Source organism: Grampus griseus, assembly GCF_964374135.1.
Source record: "Grampus griseus genome assembly, chromosome: 8".
NCBI lineage: Eukaryota > Metazoa > Chordata > Mammalia > Artiodactyla > Delphinidae > Grampus > Grampus griseus.
The window spans coordinates 14,971,107-14,986,752 of NC_139002.1; the positions used below are offsets into that span (position 1 = coordinate 14,971,107).

General features: G+C 40.9%; 1 protein-coding gene across 1 annotated transcript; it reads left to right on the plus strand.

Annotated features, from left to right (window-relative positions):
• Positions 1-2,926: 2,926 nt before the first annotated feature.
• On the plus strand, positions 2,927-10,857 carry MPZL2 (myelin protein zero like 2; the record flags this gene model as incomplete). The annotated part of the gene is made up of 5 exons (XM_082661241.1): positions 2,927-2,984; positions 3,965-4,131; positions 4,398-4,608; positions 7,380-7,527; positions 10,794-10,857. The coding sequence occupies 5 exons, from the start codon at positions 2,927-2,929 to the stop codon at positions 10,855-10,857; spliced, it is 648 nt and encodes a 215-aa protein (XP_082517367.1).
• Between the last annotated feature and the right edge of the window lie 4,789 nt (positions 10,858-15,646).

Consider the following 15,646-nt stretch of genomic DNA (forward strand, 5'->3'; position numbering starts at 1 on the left):
TCTTCCTCCCAGGCAGAAATGTCTTATTCTACTTTTTTTAAAAAAAAAATTTATTTATTTATTTAATTTAAGAAGTCCTTCTTATTCTACTTTGTATTTCCAGCCTAGCATATAACAAAAATTTCATAAAGTTTTTCTAGTAAGAAAGACATATGGACCAAAACTTTTGAGTAACTAAATACTTTATTTGAACCACCCCAAGAGCTCAATTATTTGTTTTCCTTGCTTCACAGAATGCTATTTTCATCTTGTGGTGAAAAAAAACATTTTTGCCTAGGATGCTAAGAAAACAATTTTTACAAATATTGATACAGGCCGGTTGTCCTCTTTGTCTTCTGAGCCCCCAGTGAGCTTCCTACTGACCAAGGTCTCAGTATCCATCAGAAATATTTTTAGGAAATGTGTGGGGAAGGGACAGATGAGGTGCTTTCCAAACTTAGTATGCCACGAATTTTAATGACAATCAGAATTTTTCTCTGGAAAAGTTTAGAGGAAAAGTAATGTCTCTGAAAACTTCACTTTTCTTCTCTTTAAACTCCAGAACTCCTCTTCCTTTTCTCTCATTTGCCCAGATACAAACTGAACTGTAACTTAGGCCTTACCCAGATGCCTCCTGCTCTGGTCAGACTCCTGCTGATTGGCATCCTGGGGACGCTTAGGGACAAACGTCCTTTTTCTTTAGTGTTTTCTCTACTTAGCAAGTCCAGCCCTTGGCCTCTCCCCTCCCCACCCAGGGAGGAGAACCGGGTGACTCTCCTGCTAACTGGAAGGAATTGGGTGTTGCCAGGCACACAGCCAGGAACTTGAACTCTGCTGAGGAATGGGGTCTGGGCAGCGGCTGACTCCCCAGAGCAGTGCTGGCAGCCAGCTCACAGGGCTTCTGGCTACCTGGGAGGGGGGAAACTTCTCCTCCTGACAAAGGAGCAGTTTGTTCAGTCCTTCCCGCCCCGATTCCTCTCATGCTGCTGTTCACTGCATCCCTGAGCCTTTTGGTAACCCTACCTCTGACCAAAGTTTGCAATTTGTGGTAGACTTCAAAACCTCAGGCTTTACCTCTCCAGAGCTGCACTGCCCTGCAATTTGAAAGCCAACAAAGAGGCTCAAGTTTCCTTAACTCCTTTTCTTTCAGGCTCCTGGAGCTGAACTCTTTGGACCTACATACCAGAAAAGCTCTTTTATCCTATCACCATTTGAAATGTTTCCCCAGCATTTCCGACCTAGAAGCTGACAAAGGAGCTAAACATTCTGTGTTCAGAAACACTCTTCCCAGGACACTCACGCTGGGACACCGCTGATCTTCACTTGGGGAGCCCCTGTTTTCTCAGTTCTAATGGGGACTGATTTTTGCTGTTGTTTACCTTTCTTTGCTCCATCATCATGACATCTTTCTCCTGCTGCTTTTCTCTCCTCTTTTGCTTTTCTTCTTCTTCCGTAATCTGCCTCTCTCTTGGTGGAATTTTCTCTTTGCTTCCCTCTTTATGCTGTTTTATTTTTTCTAGTTAGCTTGCCCCTTCCTCCCCGTCCTGGAAACTTCTTTGTTCCAGGGTTTCACTAGGAGACTTTATGAATCACTAAAGAGTTTCTAGATTGCTAATCCAGGCATGAGGGCAATTTGTTTCTTCTGTTCTAGGTTCTGGTCAAGCCTACTTCTTAACTGTGTGTGTAATCTTCATCCCCCTCCTACTGCTGTTTCCACGCTGCTTCATTAACCTGGAACAATTACCCATCGTCCTTCCAGACAAGGAGGCACCTTTGCTCATTTAAAGTCCTCAACGCTTTAGACTTCTCAGACAGATGGCTGCCCCCAAAATGGCAGATAAAATCAGAGCTACAAAAAAGTTATTAGGAAAAACTTTTCCTTGAGAGTCCTCTGTCTGATTGTTCACATTAGCTATTATTTTGTGGAAAGAGAACTAGATTTAAGAGTCAAAAAAGGGGACTTAAGACTCTGCATTTCCATTGCAGAGGACATGGGTTGGATCCCTCCCTGGCTGGGGAACTAAGATCCCACATGCCGTGCGGCCAAAAAAAAAAAAAAAAGTCAAAAAAGTTCCAGTTCTGCTACCTGTTGGCTGTGCAAATCACTTCTCTGGGCTCTTAGCGTCTTCACTGGTGAAATGGGAATGCCTCACGGCAGTGTTGTGTAGATAAAAGCACTTTGCAAACTGTCTTGAGATAGGCTAAATGAGCTGGGATGATGTCCTGATTCCTCTTTAAATCCTTCAAACGTAAAGGGTCATTAAACACTGAGATTTGTTTTGGTCAGTCTATTTTACGTGGGTCTCGGGGAAAGCTAGCAGCTAGGAAAGGTACGGCAATCCTTGTGGTAACATTTGGCTAAAATTGAGGGTATAAACTGTAGGACTTCTTGAGCACAGAGGGTCCTAAGGAATTCTGATTACTTTGGATTTGGAAACCCAGTTTCCGCTGCTGTGGCCCAAGGGAGGTGCTTTGATAAGTGGAATCACTGCAGGTAGGTTCAGCATTCACTTCTCAGACAAGCCTGAAACCTGTTTTTAAAAAAACGTGTGTGTGGGCCAGAACCAAAGCAGCCTGGGACATTTCAGACGGGCACCACCTCCTCTGGCTGTTTTCAAGGCCACCCAGAGGCCAGGGTCCAGATAAACTGAAAAGTTAAGACAGGACTGCATGGGACTTTCTGCAGGCGCGCTTGTAGCACAGAGGGTGGGAGGGAGGAAAGGAAGGAGGGAAGGAGGGCGTTGGGAGCTGAGGCCCCACCTTTCACTCCAGCACCGGCAGAGCAGGAATGACTCACAGGCACGGGTGCTCAGGTTCCCATAGGTGAGGGACTGACTCCCCTCTCCGGAAAAACGCAGTGCGCTTTCCTCCTGGAGTGGCCTTGGCGGGGTGCTGGAACGCTCCGTCTGCCCGGTCTGGTCTCTGGGGCCAGGGCTGGGTTTCCCTCATGTATGGCAAGAGCCCTACGCGTGCTGTGCTTTTTCTCCTCGGCATACAGCTCACAGGTAAGAGCTCGCGGGCTTCTCTGAGCCTACCTCCTTCACTGCCTACCCTGTAAAGTTAGCTAATTGTTGAAGAAGTTGCAAGAGCTTTGGAGCTCTTTGGAGCCTGAGCCACAGTTGCATTTCATTTTAGTTTTGACTTTAGTGAAACTGAAGTGGTGGGTTGTTTGGGGGGAGTTGCTTTTGGAAAAACAGGTTTAGGTGTGTTCTCAGGTGCCAGTGATTCAGGCACAGAGAGAGTTTTCTAATCTCAGGTTACACACCATTTTTTGTGGCTACTCTCAACCTCCCACTGCTGGCAGAACCTAGCACTTCGATTTCTGTGTGTGGGTCTTGCCTGGGGCTCTCGGCAGCACTGGGAAAGCTGAGATTGTTAAGGAGAGAGACCCACTGGGGCTTTGTAACTGCCCCAACATGCACATTCTAAATGTAAATATCATGCTAAAAAAATGCCATGTGGTATAAAGGTGCCAGTGGCGCAGGCAAGCTAAACTGTCTGGGACTGATTAACTCAGTTTCTGCAGAAGACTAGGAACAGTGTGAAATTCACACAACAAGGACACTTTCTGGAAAACTTACCTGCTAGGGGACCATCAGACACATAACATACAATGCTTAATCTGAATACATGTCTAATTCATGTTCTGATTAGTTCTGATGGTTTGTTTCTGCTTTCAATTTTATTTGCCGATGTTTGTAGTTTGTTTACAGCAGTGTTGAAGTGGGTACCATGAGGCTAGGGTATCATGCTTTGGAGAAAGCGAGAGCGCTGTGTGGTATTTGTAGTTGTTTAAGGAATGGGAGGGTGAAGGTTGCATGTAGGTAGGAGTATGCAGACTCTGGGTGAAGTGAGTTTGAGTGAGAGCTGAGGCATCTCAGTTCTGTTTGATGCCCTACTCATACTTTTATTTTGGTAGTGTCAGCAGAAATTCTCTTAATACACATCTCCTGTTAACCCTTCCTTTCCCTTTTTTTCATTGCAGCTCTTTGGCCAATAGCAGCTGTGGAAATTTACACTCCCCGTGTGCTGGAGGCTGTCAATGGGACCGATGTTCGGTTAAAATGCACTTTCTCCAGCTTTGCCCCTGTGGGTGATGCTCTAACAGTGACCTGGAATTTCCGTCCTCGAGATGGGGGCCCTGAGCAGTTTGTAAGTAAGGGTCCCTTGGTTAGGAAAATAAGCCAGTCCATTTCTCCTTGCCCTTCCTGTATTTTTCTTAGCAACAAGCACAGGGTAAAGCTGGGAAACAAATCAACAGACAGAACTGAGAGGCCGGCGAAGGGGAAAGCAAGAGGTTCTTGCAGGAGAGCTGCAGATGGGGCAGTCAGTCTTGCTGGCATTTCTCTTCGGGTCCTGCCATCTCAGCCTCCCTTCCCAGGTACCAAATAAGACCTCTGGCCATTTCTCCTCTCTAGGTTTTCTACTACCATGTGGATCCTTTCAGACCCATGAGTGGGCGTTTCAAGGACCGGGTGGTCTGGGATGGGAACCCTGAGCGGTACGATGTCTCCATCCTCCTCTGGAAGCTACAGTTTGATGACAATGGGACATACACTTGCCAGGTGAAGAACCCACCTGATGTTGATGGGCTGATAGGGGAGATCCAGCTCAGCGTTGTGCAAACTGGTAGGTGATGCAGAGAAAAATCGTTTTGGAAAGCGTGAGAGCTTGTAGAAAAGAGAGGGGCAAACTTTTGTGATGGCTGAAAGAGTAGAGAGAAGGACCAACCCTTTGGATCTGGAAACTGCAGAGGGAGAGTGAAGAGTCCTGGGGTAAAAAAGAGGAAGGCTTTGTTTGGCTGTGGAAAGAAACAGAAAATAAAGGGACCTAAGGAATCTGTTACAAAAATGGCATTGAGATCGTGAAAGGGAGAGGAAGCAACCCTCCGATAAAAGGCTAACACAATAGGTCCATTCATTCACTCATTTATTCACAAGGTACTATTGAGTACCTACTCTACATCAGGCACTGTCCAAAGTTCTTGACATGTACTATCTCATTTAATTCTCGCAACCACTGTTGGAGGCAGATCCCAATAAGGGTAGTTATTGTTTATTGAACACTTCCCATGTGCTAGGGGATTTACATATCATATCTAATCTTTACATATCATACCATTTTATTGTGCTCTTAGTGTGCTCCCCCCCCCATTTTACTAATGATGAAACCGATGCTCATAGAGGTTAAGTCACTTGTCTAAAGTCATGGAGCTCATAAATGGAGTCACTCAGAACTCAAACCCAAGCATCTCTGTCTCCAAAATTGTGCTCCAAACTAAGGCACTGTATTGCCTGCAGTTCTATAAAGGACAACCTGGAAAACTGCCAGACAACAAAAAGCAAAGACCATAAAACTTACAAGCTATAAATTTGTGTTTGAGTCACTGCTACAGTTTACCAGCTGTAAATAACTTTTCTTTTTCTCCTGTAAAGTGAGAATAATATGGCAAAAATTATGGTGAGGATAAAATGAAGTAATGAAAATAAACCCCCCAAACTCTTGAATTGTACTGAAAATTATAATAATTACCATATATTGAAACTTTATTATGTGTAGGCACAGCGTGGAACAATTTACATGAGCGATTTTATATTTTATAAGAACTCAAGAAGTGAATATTGTTGTCTCTATTTTATACATTGAAGAAACTGAGGCTCAAAGAAGTTAATTACCCCAAATCACACAGGACCTGGTACTTTTTTTTTTTTTTTTTTAGGACCTGGTACTTTAACCTAGCTGTCTCTGCTGTATGCTCTTAACCAACACACAACATTACTACCCAAAACGTAAAAGCCTATACAGTGGTATCATTTCCTCCTTTCATTCCTAGTATCATCCTTCAAGGCCCTATCAATAGAGAGCTGTATGACCTTGGAGAAGTCATTTGAGTATTGAAAGAAGTAATGTAATGTCTTTGGCTCTCAGTTTCTTATCCTGCAAAATGAACAGGTAGATAAGAACACATGGTTCTTCAACATATTGGGATCACTACTCTTAGAGAACCTAATGAATGCCATAACCCCTGTTTACCACAAACAATGTACACACACAATATGACATGGATTCTGTGGGCTTGTGCCCTGCCCACCCCCCATCTTCCTTCATAGACTCCAGGCTGGGAACCCCTGGGCTAGATATTCTCTAATGTCTTTTCTGGCTCTGAGGGTTCATTGAAATTTAAGTCAGAAATCAAGGTAAAAATTAAGAGACCCAGGCTTCACAGACTCTAGCCTGGTTTAGGGACCTTTCCCTTTGGGTTCTCTCTTGCATCATATATCCACTAGACTATAGTTACTGATTTACTTGTCTATCTTTCCAGTGGGCATGAGTTCCTTGAAGGTAATGTCTCTTTTGGCTTTGTATTTCCATCAGAGTCCCTGGAACATAATAGGCCCTTAATAAGCCTGAATAAATGACTGACTGCATGACAGAGGAGAGAAGGATTCGGGGAGAAATAGTTTAGACACTGGATTCGATTAGGTCAGCAATAACTTTACCCCACTAGGTAGATCAACTGGCCAAGTGGTTCTCAAACTTTTAGCATGCATCAGAATCATCTGGAGGACAAATTAAAACAGATTGCTGGGTGCCCCCTGTAATTCATTAGGCCTGGGGTGGGGCCTGATAGAACTCGCATTTCAAAGTTTTCAAGTAATTCTGTAGCTGCTACTCCTAGAACCAAAGTTTGAGAACCACTGAAGTAGTCTGTATGCTTTTCCTACTTTTTTTTTTTTGGCCACACCACGCAGCATATGGGATCTTAGTTCTCCAACCAGGGACTGAAACTGCATCCCCTGCATTGGAAACACGGAGTCTTAATCACTGGACTGCTAGGGAAATCCCTGTATGGCTTTTCTACTGCTACTAGACTTTACAAAATTAATATCGTAGAAGAAAGGAAGATTTCATTTAAAGATGAAAATACACCCTTAAATGATTCCATTTAAGGAATAATATCTTGGGACTTTCCTGGTGGTGCAGTGGTTAAGAATCCGCCTGCCAATGCAGGGGACACTGGTTTGAGCCCTGGTCCAGGAAGATCCCACATGCCGTGGAGCAACTAAGCCCGTGTGCCACAACTACTGAGCCTGTGCTCTAGAGCCCGTGAGCCACAACTACTGAGCCCGTGTGCCACAACTACTGAAGCCCACGCACCTAGAGCCCGTGCTCCGCGACAAGAGAAGCCACCGCAATGAGAAGTCTGTGCACGGCAACAAAGAACAGGCCCCGCTTGCCGCAACTAGAGAAAGCCCGCACACGGCAACAAAGGCGCAATGCAGCCAAAAATAAATAAATAAAATAAATAAATTTATTTTTTAAAAAAAGGATGAATATCTTTAGATTTCATTATAGTCGTCCTCCTTTCAGAACCCCAACTTGATCTTTTCTCCTTACAGTACGCTTCTCTGAGATCCACTTCCTGGCCCTGGCCATTGGCTCCGCCTGTGCACTGATGGTCATAATAGTAATTGTGGTGGTCCTCTTCCAGCATTTCCGGAAAAAGCGACGGGCTGAAAGAGCTCATAAAGTGGTGGAGATAAAATCGTAAGGCTGGGCAGTTCTGGGAAAGTCTTCTTTTAACACTGTTTTATGGCAACTCTTGGTATTTTATAGTGGGGCTAAATAATTGTTGGACAGATGTTCTTCCTCTTGAGTTAATCTTACATAACAGAATTCAAATTCACAGGATGGATAAATTAGGGTGTGAATTAGTAACTTTAGCTTTTTTTAAATTGAAGTGTAGTTGATTTACAATGTTGTGTTAGTTTAAGGTGTACAGTAAAGTGATTTATATATATATATATATGTATTCTTTTTCAGATTCTTTTCCCTTATAGGTTAATACAAAATATTGAATATAGTTCTCTGTGCTATACAGTAGGTCCTTGTTGGTTCTCTATTTTATATATTATAGCGTGTATATGTTAATCCCAATCTCCTAATTTATCCCTCCCCACTCTTTCAAACAAACAAACCGTAAATTTGTTTTCTATGTCTGTGGGTCTAGTAACTTTAGTTTCTTAATTTTATAGAAGATTTTATTATAAGCTTTCTTTACTATGCAGGATTTGATATTATAAAAATTTACTTATATAAAGCTTTTCTAGGATATTCCCCACTTTAAAAAAAATTAATTAATTAATATTTGGCTGCGTTGGGTCTTTGTTGCTGCACACGGGCTTTCTCTAGTTGCGGTGAGGGGGGCTACTCTTCGTTGCGGTGCGCGGGCTTCTCACTGCGGTGGCTCCTCTTTGTTGCGGAGCACGGGCTCTAGGCGCACGGGCTTCAGTAGTTGTGTCAGGTGGGCTCAGTAGTTGTGGCTCTCGGGTTCTAGAGCGCAGGCTCAGTAGTTGTGGCACACTGGCTTAGTTGCTCTGTGGCATGTGGGATCTTCCCGGACCAGGGCTTGAACCCTTGTCCCCTGGCGGATTCTTAACCACTGCGCCACCAGGGAAGTCCTGGATATTCCTCACTTTTAATGTAAAGCATACATTTCTAAGAACCACTGGGCTGTCAGCAGGGTCTCTATGAATTAGTGCCTAGCAAAGTCAGCCATGCTGATATAAGGTGCATAATATATTTTTTTATTGAGATAAAATTTACATATAATTCATTATTTAATGTTCACAAAGTTGTGTAACCATCACCACTAATTCCAGAATATTTTCATCACCTCCACAAAAGAAACTCCATACCCTTTAGCCACCACTCCCTATTTTCCTCCCTCACCTGCCCCTGACAACTACTAATCTGCTTTCTGTCTCTATGGATTTGCCTGTTCTGGCCATGTCATATAAAGGGGATCATACAATATGTGACCTTTTACGTCCGGCTTCTTATTTATTTATTTATTTATGGCTGTGCTGGGTCTTCGTTGCTGCGCGCGGGCTTTCTCTAGTTGCGGCGAGCAGGGGCTACTCCTCATTGCGCTGAGCGGGCTTCTCATTGCCGTGGCTCCTCTTTGTATCAGAGCAGGGGCTCTAGGCGCACAGGATTCAGTAGTTGTGGCTCACGGGCTCTAGAGCACAGGATCAGTAGTTGTGGCGCACGGGCTCATTTGCTCCGCGGCATGTGGGATCTTCCCGGACCAGGGCTTGAACCCGTGTCCCCTGCATTGGCAGGCGGATTCTTAACCACTTTACCACCAGGGAAGCCCTGTCTGGCTTCTTTGACTTAGTATAATGCTTTCAAAGTTCATCTATGTTATAGTACTTCATTCTTCCTGTGTCTGCATAATATTCCATTGTATGCATATACCACATTTTGTTCATCCATTCAGTTGATGCACATTTAGGTTTTCCCCACTTTTTGGCTATTTCGATTAATGCTACTATGAACATTCATCTACAAGTTTCATGGGCATATGTTTTCAATTCTCCCGTGTATATAACTAGGAGTGGAATTACTGGGATATGTAGTAACTCTGTGTTACCTTCTAGAGGAATTGCTAGACAGTTTTCCAAAACAGCTGCACCATTTTATATTCCCACCAGCAATGTATGAGGGTGCCAGTTTGTCTACATCCTCAACAGCACTTGTATTGTCTGTCCTTTTGATTATAGTCATCTAGTGGGTGTGAAGTGGTATCTCATTGAAGTTTTCATTTGCATTTTCCTAATGATGCTGAGCATCTTTCCATGTGTTTATTGGCTATTTAAATATCTAATTTGGAGATGCACCTATTCAAATATTTTGCCCACTTTAAATTTAGGTTATTTGTCTTTTTATTGTTAAGTTTTAAGAGTTTTTTTTTTTTTGTTTTTGCGGTATGCGGGCCTCTCACTGTTGTGGCCTCTCCCGTTGCGGAGCACAGGCTCCGGACGCGCAGGCTCAGCAGCCATGGCTCACGGGCCCAGCTGCTCCGCGGCATGTGGGATCTTCCCAGACCAAGGCACGAACCTGTGTCCCCTGCATCGGCAGGCGGACTCTCAACCACTGTGCCACCAGGGAAGCCCTACGAGTTTTTCAAAATATATTTTGGAGTAAACAAAAGCGTCTTATTATATATAGGATTTGCAATTATTTTCTCTCCTTCTGTGGGTTGCCTTTACACTATCTTGATTAGTGTCCTTTAAATTTTGAAGAAGTCCAATTTATCTTTTTTTTCTTTTGCTGCTTGTTTTGTTGGTGTCATATCTAAGAAACCACTGTCTAATCCAAGGTCAAAAAGATTTATGCCTATGTTTTCTTCTAAAAGTTTTACAGTTTAGTTCTTACATTTAGGTCTTTGATTCATTTTGAATCAATTCTTGTATATGGTGTGAAGTAGGAGTTCAAATTTATTCTTTTGCAGTTGTAAATTTTCAGCTGTCCCAGCACCATTTGTTTCTTTTCCTCAAGAAATATTTACTAAATAGAATTGATTTTTAAGGAGACTAATGAACCCAACTCTGAGTTGGTTTGAATAGAATACGATCAATAAAGTTGACTTCTAGGTCACTCTTTTTTTGTTTTTGTTTGTTTTATTTTTTATTTTATGCTTTTCTTTTTTGAATAGGAAGTAGAATTAGAGGTAGAATAGTAATGGTAAACTAAGGTGTCTGCTTTAAACCTGGAGTTCCAAAATAATATTGTCTTCTAGAAATATTCTGAAAAGTGTCTAAGTTCAGATACCCAGGGTCATGTGGAGGTATGAGTATTATTAGATAGCGCTAATAGGTTTAATGCTCTGTAAGCTTGGATCTACTCCCAGGTGCATACAATTCTTCCCCAAATTTGGGGGAATATATCACACCTGAACCTTTGTAGGATTTGCCTCCCTTGCTTCTTGCCTTTTTCCCCTGACATTGGTTTCTGCTTCTATGTTACAGAAAAGAAGAAGAAAAGCTCAACCAAGAAAAAAAGGTTTCTGTTTATTTAGAAGACACAGACTAATATTATTATATGGTAAGGTTCACAAATGGGTTCATTTCTTTCCTTAGCTTTTTTTGGCTGCATTGGGTCTTCGTTGCTGTGCGTGGGCTTTCTCTAGTTGCAGTGAGCAGGGCCTACTCTTCCTCGCGGTGCGCGGGTTTCTCATTGCAGTGGCTTCTCTTATTGTGGAGCACGGGCTCTAAGGCAAGGGCTTCAGTAGTTGCAGGACGTGGGCCCTAGAGCACATGGGCTTCATACGTTGCAACACGTGAGCTCAGTAGTTGTGGCTCTCAGGCTGTAGAGCGCAGGCTCGGTAGTTGTGGCTCACAGGCTTAGTTGCTCCGCGGCATGTGTGATCTTCTTGGACCAGGGATCAAACCCGTGTCCCCTGCATTGGCAGGCAGATTCTTAACCACTGTGCCACCAGGGGAGTCCCTCCTTAGCTTTCTTATATGGCTCATTTCTACTGTGGATCTCCCAGATTATATGATATGTGTTTCCTGTATGAAATTAGAGGAGTTGGGCAGAGAGATAAAAGGCTTCTCTTGTGTTATCGATGGCTTCCCCTTTGAGTGTGTTTTGTGCAAAGGACAGGAAGCTAGACCCTACTACCAGTAAAGCTGAGAGAATTCTATGATTATTTGAGGCTTTGGGGTTATATTTACCACCATAAAGAATAATAAATTAACTTTCAACATGTAAATAAATTTTTTTAAATGAAAGAATATCTGCTTTTATTCTTTTGTTTTATTGTAACCTAATCATGGCATTTAAGAGAGTGACTCAATAGATATGCTTGACATTTTGACAGGAGAACTTCTGTATTATTTGGAATTGATTTCTACTACTCTCATTTAGTTATTGGGACTATGAATCCAATTTTAGTGGTGTTTAGTTTTGTTTTTCCAGTTTTTAGGTTTATTAGGCTTAAAAGGTAGGATGATTTATTTTTCATATGATCACAATTTCTTCTATTCTCTGAAGTAGGTCCACTATTATTATTTGCAAAAAGAGCCACATTTTTATAGCCTAAAGCTCCAGTGAAAGTTCTCAAGGATTTATAAAATAGAATATGGAGAAAAATGGTTCTATTGTAAACCTAGAAAAAAAATCTGGTGTCAGAGAGATTTTTACCAAGGGCTATACTTAAAATCAAGCAGATTTTCTAATAAGCCAGAGTCATGGAAAATAAAGATGGAGGCTGTTTAAGATTGAAAAAAATTTAAGGATTCCAAAAAAGAGGGGATATATGTATATATATAGCTGATTCACTTTACTGTACAGCAGAAACTAACACAATATTGTAAAGCAATTATACCCTAATTTAAAAAAAAAGTTTAAAGAAGTAACACAATCAAGTGCAGTGTACGATCCCTGACTGGATGGATACTAATTTGAATAAACTAGTTATAAAAAAGATTTGGGGGGACATTGGGCAAGTCTTAATATGAAAAATTTCAATCTGGACAATAGGGAATTATTGTTAACTTTTGTTAGGTATAATAAGGGTATTGTGGTTACACAGGAAGATATCCCTATTATAAAAATGCATATTGGAGTATTTAGGGTTAAAATGTCAGTAATTTGTTTTAAAAACTTTAGCCCCCACCAATATATGTATTTATAGCAAATAAGGCAAAAAAAAAAAAACTTTAAAATTAAGTGACAGTGAATTCCATACACTGCCTTCTTTACTTTTCTGTATATTTGATTTTTTTTTGCGGTACGTGGGCCTCTCACTGTTGTGGCCTCTCCCGTTGCGGAGCACAGGCTCCGGACACGCAGGCTCAGCAGCCATGGCTCACGGGCCCAGCCGCTCCGTAGCACGTGGGATCTTCCCGGACCGGGGCACGAACCCGTGTCCCCTACATCGGCAGGCGGACTCTCAACCACTGCGCCACCAGGGAAGCCCCTGTATATTTGATTTTGTTTATAATAAAGGGGTTGGGGTGATGGTGGGGGGGGAGAGAGAGAGAGAGAGAGAGAGAGAGAGAGAGGGAGAGGAATGAATGCATGTGAGTGAGCAGCTATGGATCATCCAAGTGTCCATGCAAGGCAGAGACTATGAATTAAGGACACTGACTCAGAGAAATATGTAATAAGGATCAGGAAATTTCTTTTAAAAGTTAAGTTAGAAGAGGATAAATATACTTACGAATATTTTCCTTCACGATGGAGAATAGATCATATATATATGTATTCATAATGCCAGGTACTCCTATTGCACTCTTGCCATATACATTATCCATTTAAACTTTTGTTTTGTATTTCAGGAAGCTGAAGATTTCCAAGAACAAGAACCCTGAGATAAGTTGGTGTTAATGGAAGCTTTTCTTTGGCTTTTCCAGTTGTGACCTGTCTTCCAACCAGCTCTGCAGTATATAACCACCTAGACAAGCAACGTTCCTCTGGTGCCAGCATAGGGCCCTTCTTGAGCAGATACCAGCAGACTCACACACAGCCCTGTTACTAAGGTTTTATTTAATTTCAGAGTACAAATATTGTATTTTTTTCAAATGCTCATTAGCTTTTATATACTAGGAAGCTACATTTTTGCCCTTAAACACTCCTTGTGGATTATGATTTTTATACATATCTATTGGCATCAAATGGGATAAAAGTCCACTTGTGTGTCATAACATTTCCTTTAATATATTAGTTTCCTTAGAGCAGCACTCTTGCTACTAAAGTTAACATGTTTACTCTTTCCTTCTCACACTCTCAATTAAAAGGTGAGCTGATTCTCCCAACTGTTTTTGATTGATTAACAGAAAATTCTAAATTCAACCTGTTAAAGAACAGTTTGATTTTTATGGCTCTCCTTAAGTATGGGACACATCTTATTTTATTGAATTTCTTTCAATACCCTAGATGGCAGGTTTTTGTTTTTGTTTGTTTTTGGTCAATTGATCCAAGGTTTACAGTAGTACAAGTCTAAACCACAGAGTAACTAGGGAAGGTTACAGAAGTGCTAGTAGATTGACAAAGGCCACCTCAAGATGAATTGCTTGTCACCTTTTTTCTCTGCTGTGACAAGCAATCAACAGCTCAGATCTTTCATGAGCAGTGAATGACTGTTTAGCTTACTATAGTTTTTCCCCCAATTCAATTATTTATAACAACAGAGCAAAATCTATGCTTATTTGTAGACTGGAATCATTAAGCAGTTAAATGGAGTTTCTGAAGGAGTATATTACAATTAAAAAATTTAGGGCTAGTGAAAAAAATCACCCTAAATGATAATAATTTTGTATGGTGTTATACAAAGCTCTGAGAACTGGAAGACATTAAATTTTTTTCTTTTATTTATTTTTTAATTCAGTTGCTTATTTGGGGGGAGGATTTGGTTTGGGGTCAAAGAAATACCAAAACTAACAGAATGTAACCAACTTTTTTTTTTTTTCTCTTATACTAGTAGATAAAACAAACTTTATAAGTGGGTCATGGAAAGAAGAGTGCTTTTCAAGAACTGTCTAGTCTCCCAGTGTCTTTCCAAACTTAAGCTACTGCAGCACTTATTTAAAGAATAGAAAACATCTAAATGTTTAGGAACCTCTCCCCCTACCGCCTGCCCCCCATGTTTACAGCTTGATATTTTCAGTTTTCACCAACTAGGTTGAAGATGTTATTTCTTTTAAAACTGGAATTTCCAAATAGTTTATCTGTATTTAAAGGTGATGAGCTTTGATATTTTTTCCAATACTAAAAAAAATACCTGGTATAATTTACATGTGAACCTTGATTCAAAATGCATTCCATACCTGTCTCATTTTGCCTTTTATACTGTCTAAAAAAGTACAGTTTCAGTTCCCAGTTTTGAAAGTAAAAATTGGATTTAAAGTCTATATTACCTTTCACATTTTCTATTTTTCTCTATAATTCAACCTTTGAAAATATAGTAATTGGGCATTTCTTCAAACAGATGGCCTGGGTGATGTTCCATAAATGTAAAGAGGTAGTTAAAAACTCATGGAAGGTGTTTCCAGCAAAACTTGTAGCTTTTGTGTCTTGGCTAAATATTCAAGGGTTAATATAGCCTGGCTGTTCAGTGTCTTTTACTTGAAGAGAACTTTTGTATTGTAACTTATTTTTTATTGTGCTTTAAACACTATGTAAATAACCTTCAGTAATAAAGCATTACAATTATATAATTTGCTTTTATGCAAATCTAAAATTTTTACACAGCAGGTCACAGAAAACTGATGGGAATACATTTTATCTTCACTGAAAAATTTTCTTAGAGGCAGCCTGGAAGTCAATAATGGATAGAATTAGTTTCTACTGGATAAATAAACCTGTATGAATTTCCACATTGCTTCAAATAACTGAGAATTGGGCACAACCAACTACTTAGTTTGGGGACTCTTTTGAAGGAACAGTATCATCGCTTCCATTTGATACTCTTATATTACCTTAATAGAGAAAACTACCAGCTTTCAAGTCTAGTAAAGGAATGGGAGTTGAAAAACGGAAAGTTATTAACTTTCCCAAAAGCTGAAGCATATTTTCGTTCCTCTCTTGCTTTCATTAAATATACATAGATTCCAGGAGAATAGGTTGACTAATGATTAGAGCAGGGTACCATCCCATCTCTTTTTCAGAAGAATGTGACACCATCTCTTCATTTCACTTCAAGCACTTCCTCACTGTTCCAACCAAAAGTGGCACAAATCTCAGCTCCTTTTTGTAATGATTTCATCATTGCCACTGTCAACAGCAATTTAATAAACACCCAATTTAGGTAAGTACTGAACTGGATGCTGTAATAGCTACACACACAAAAAATGAACATGAACCAAACAGTCTTGAG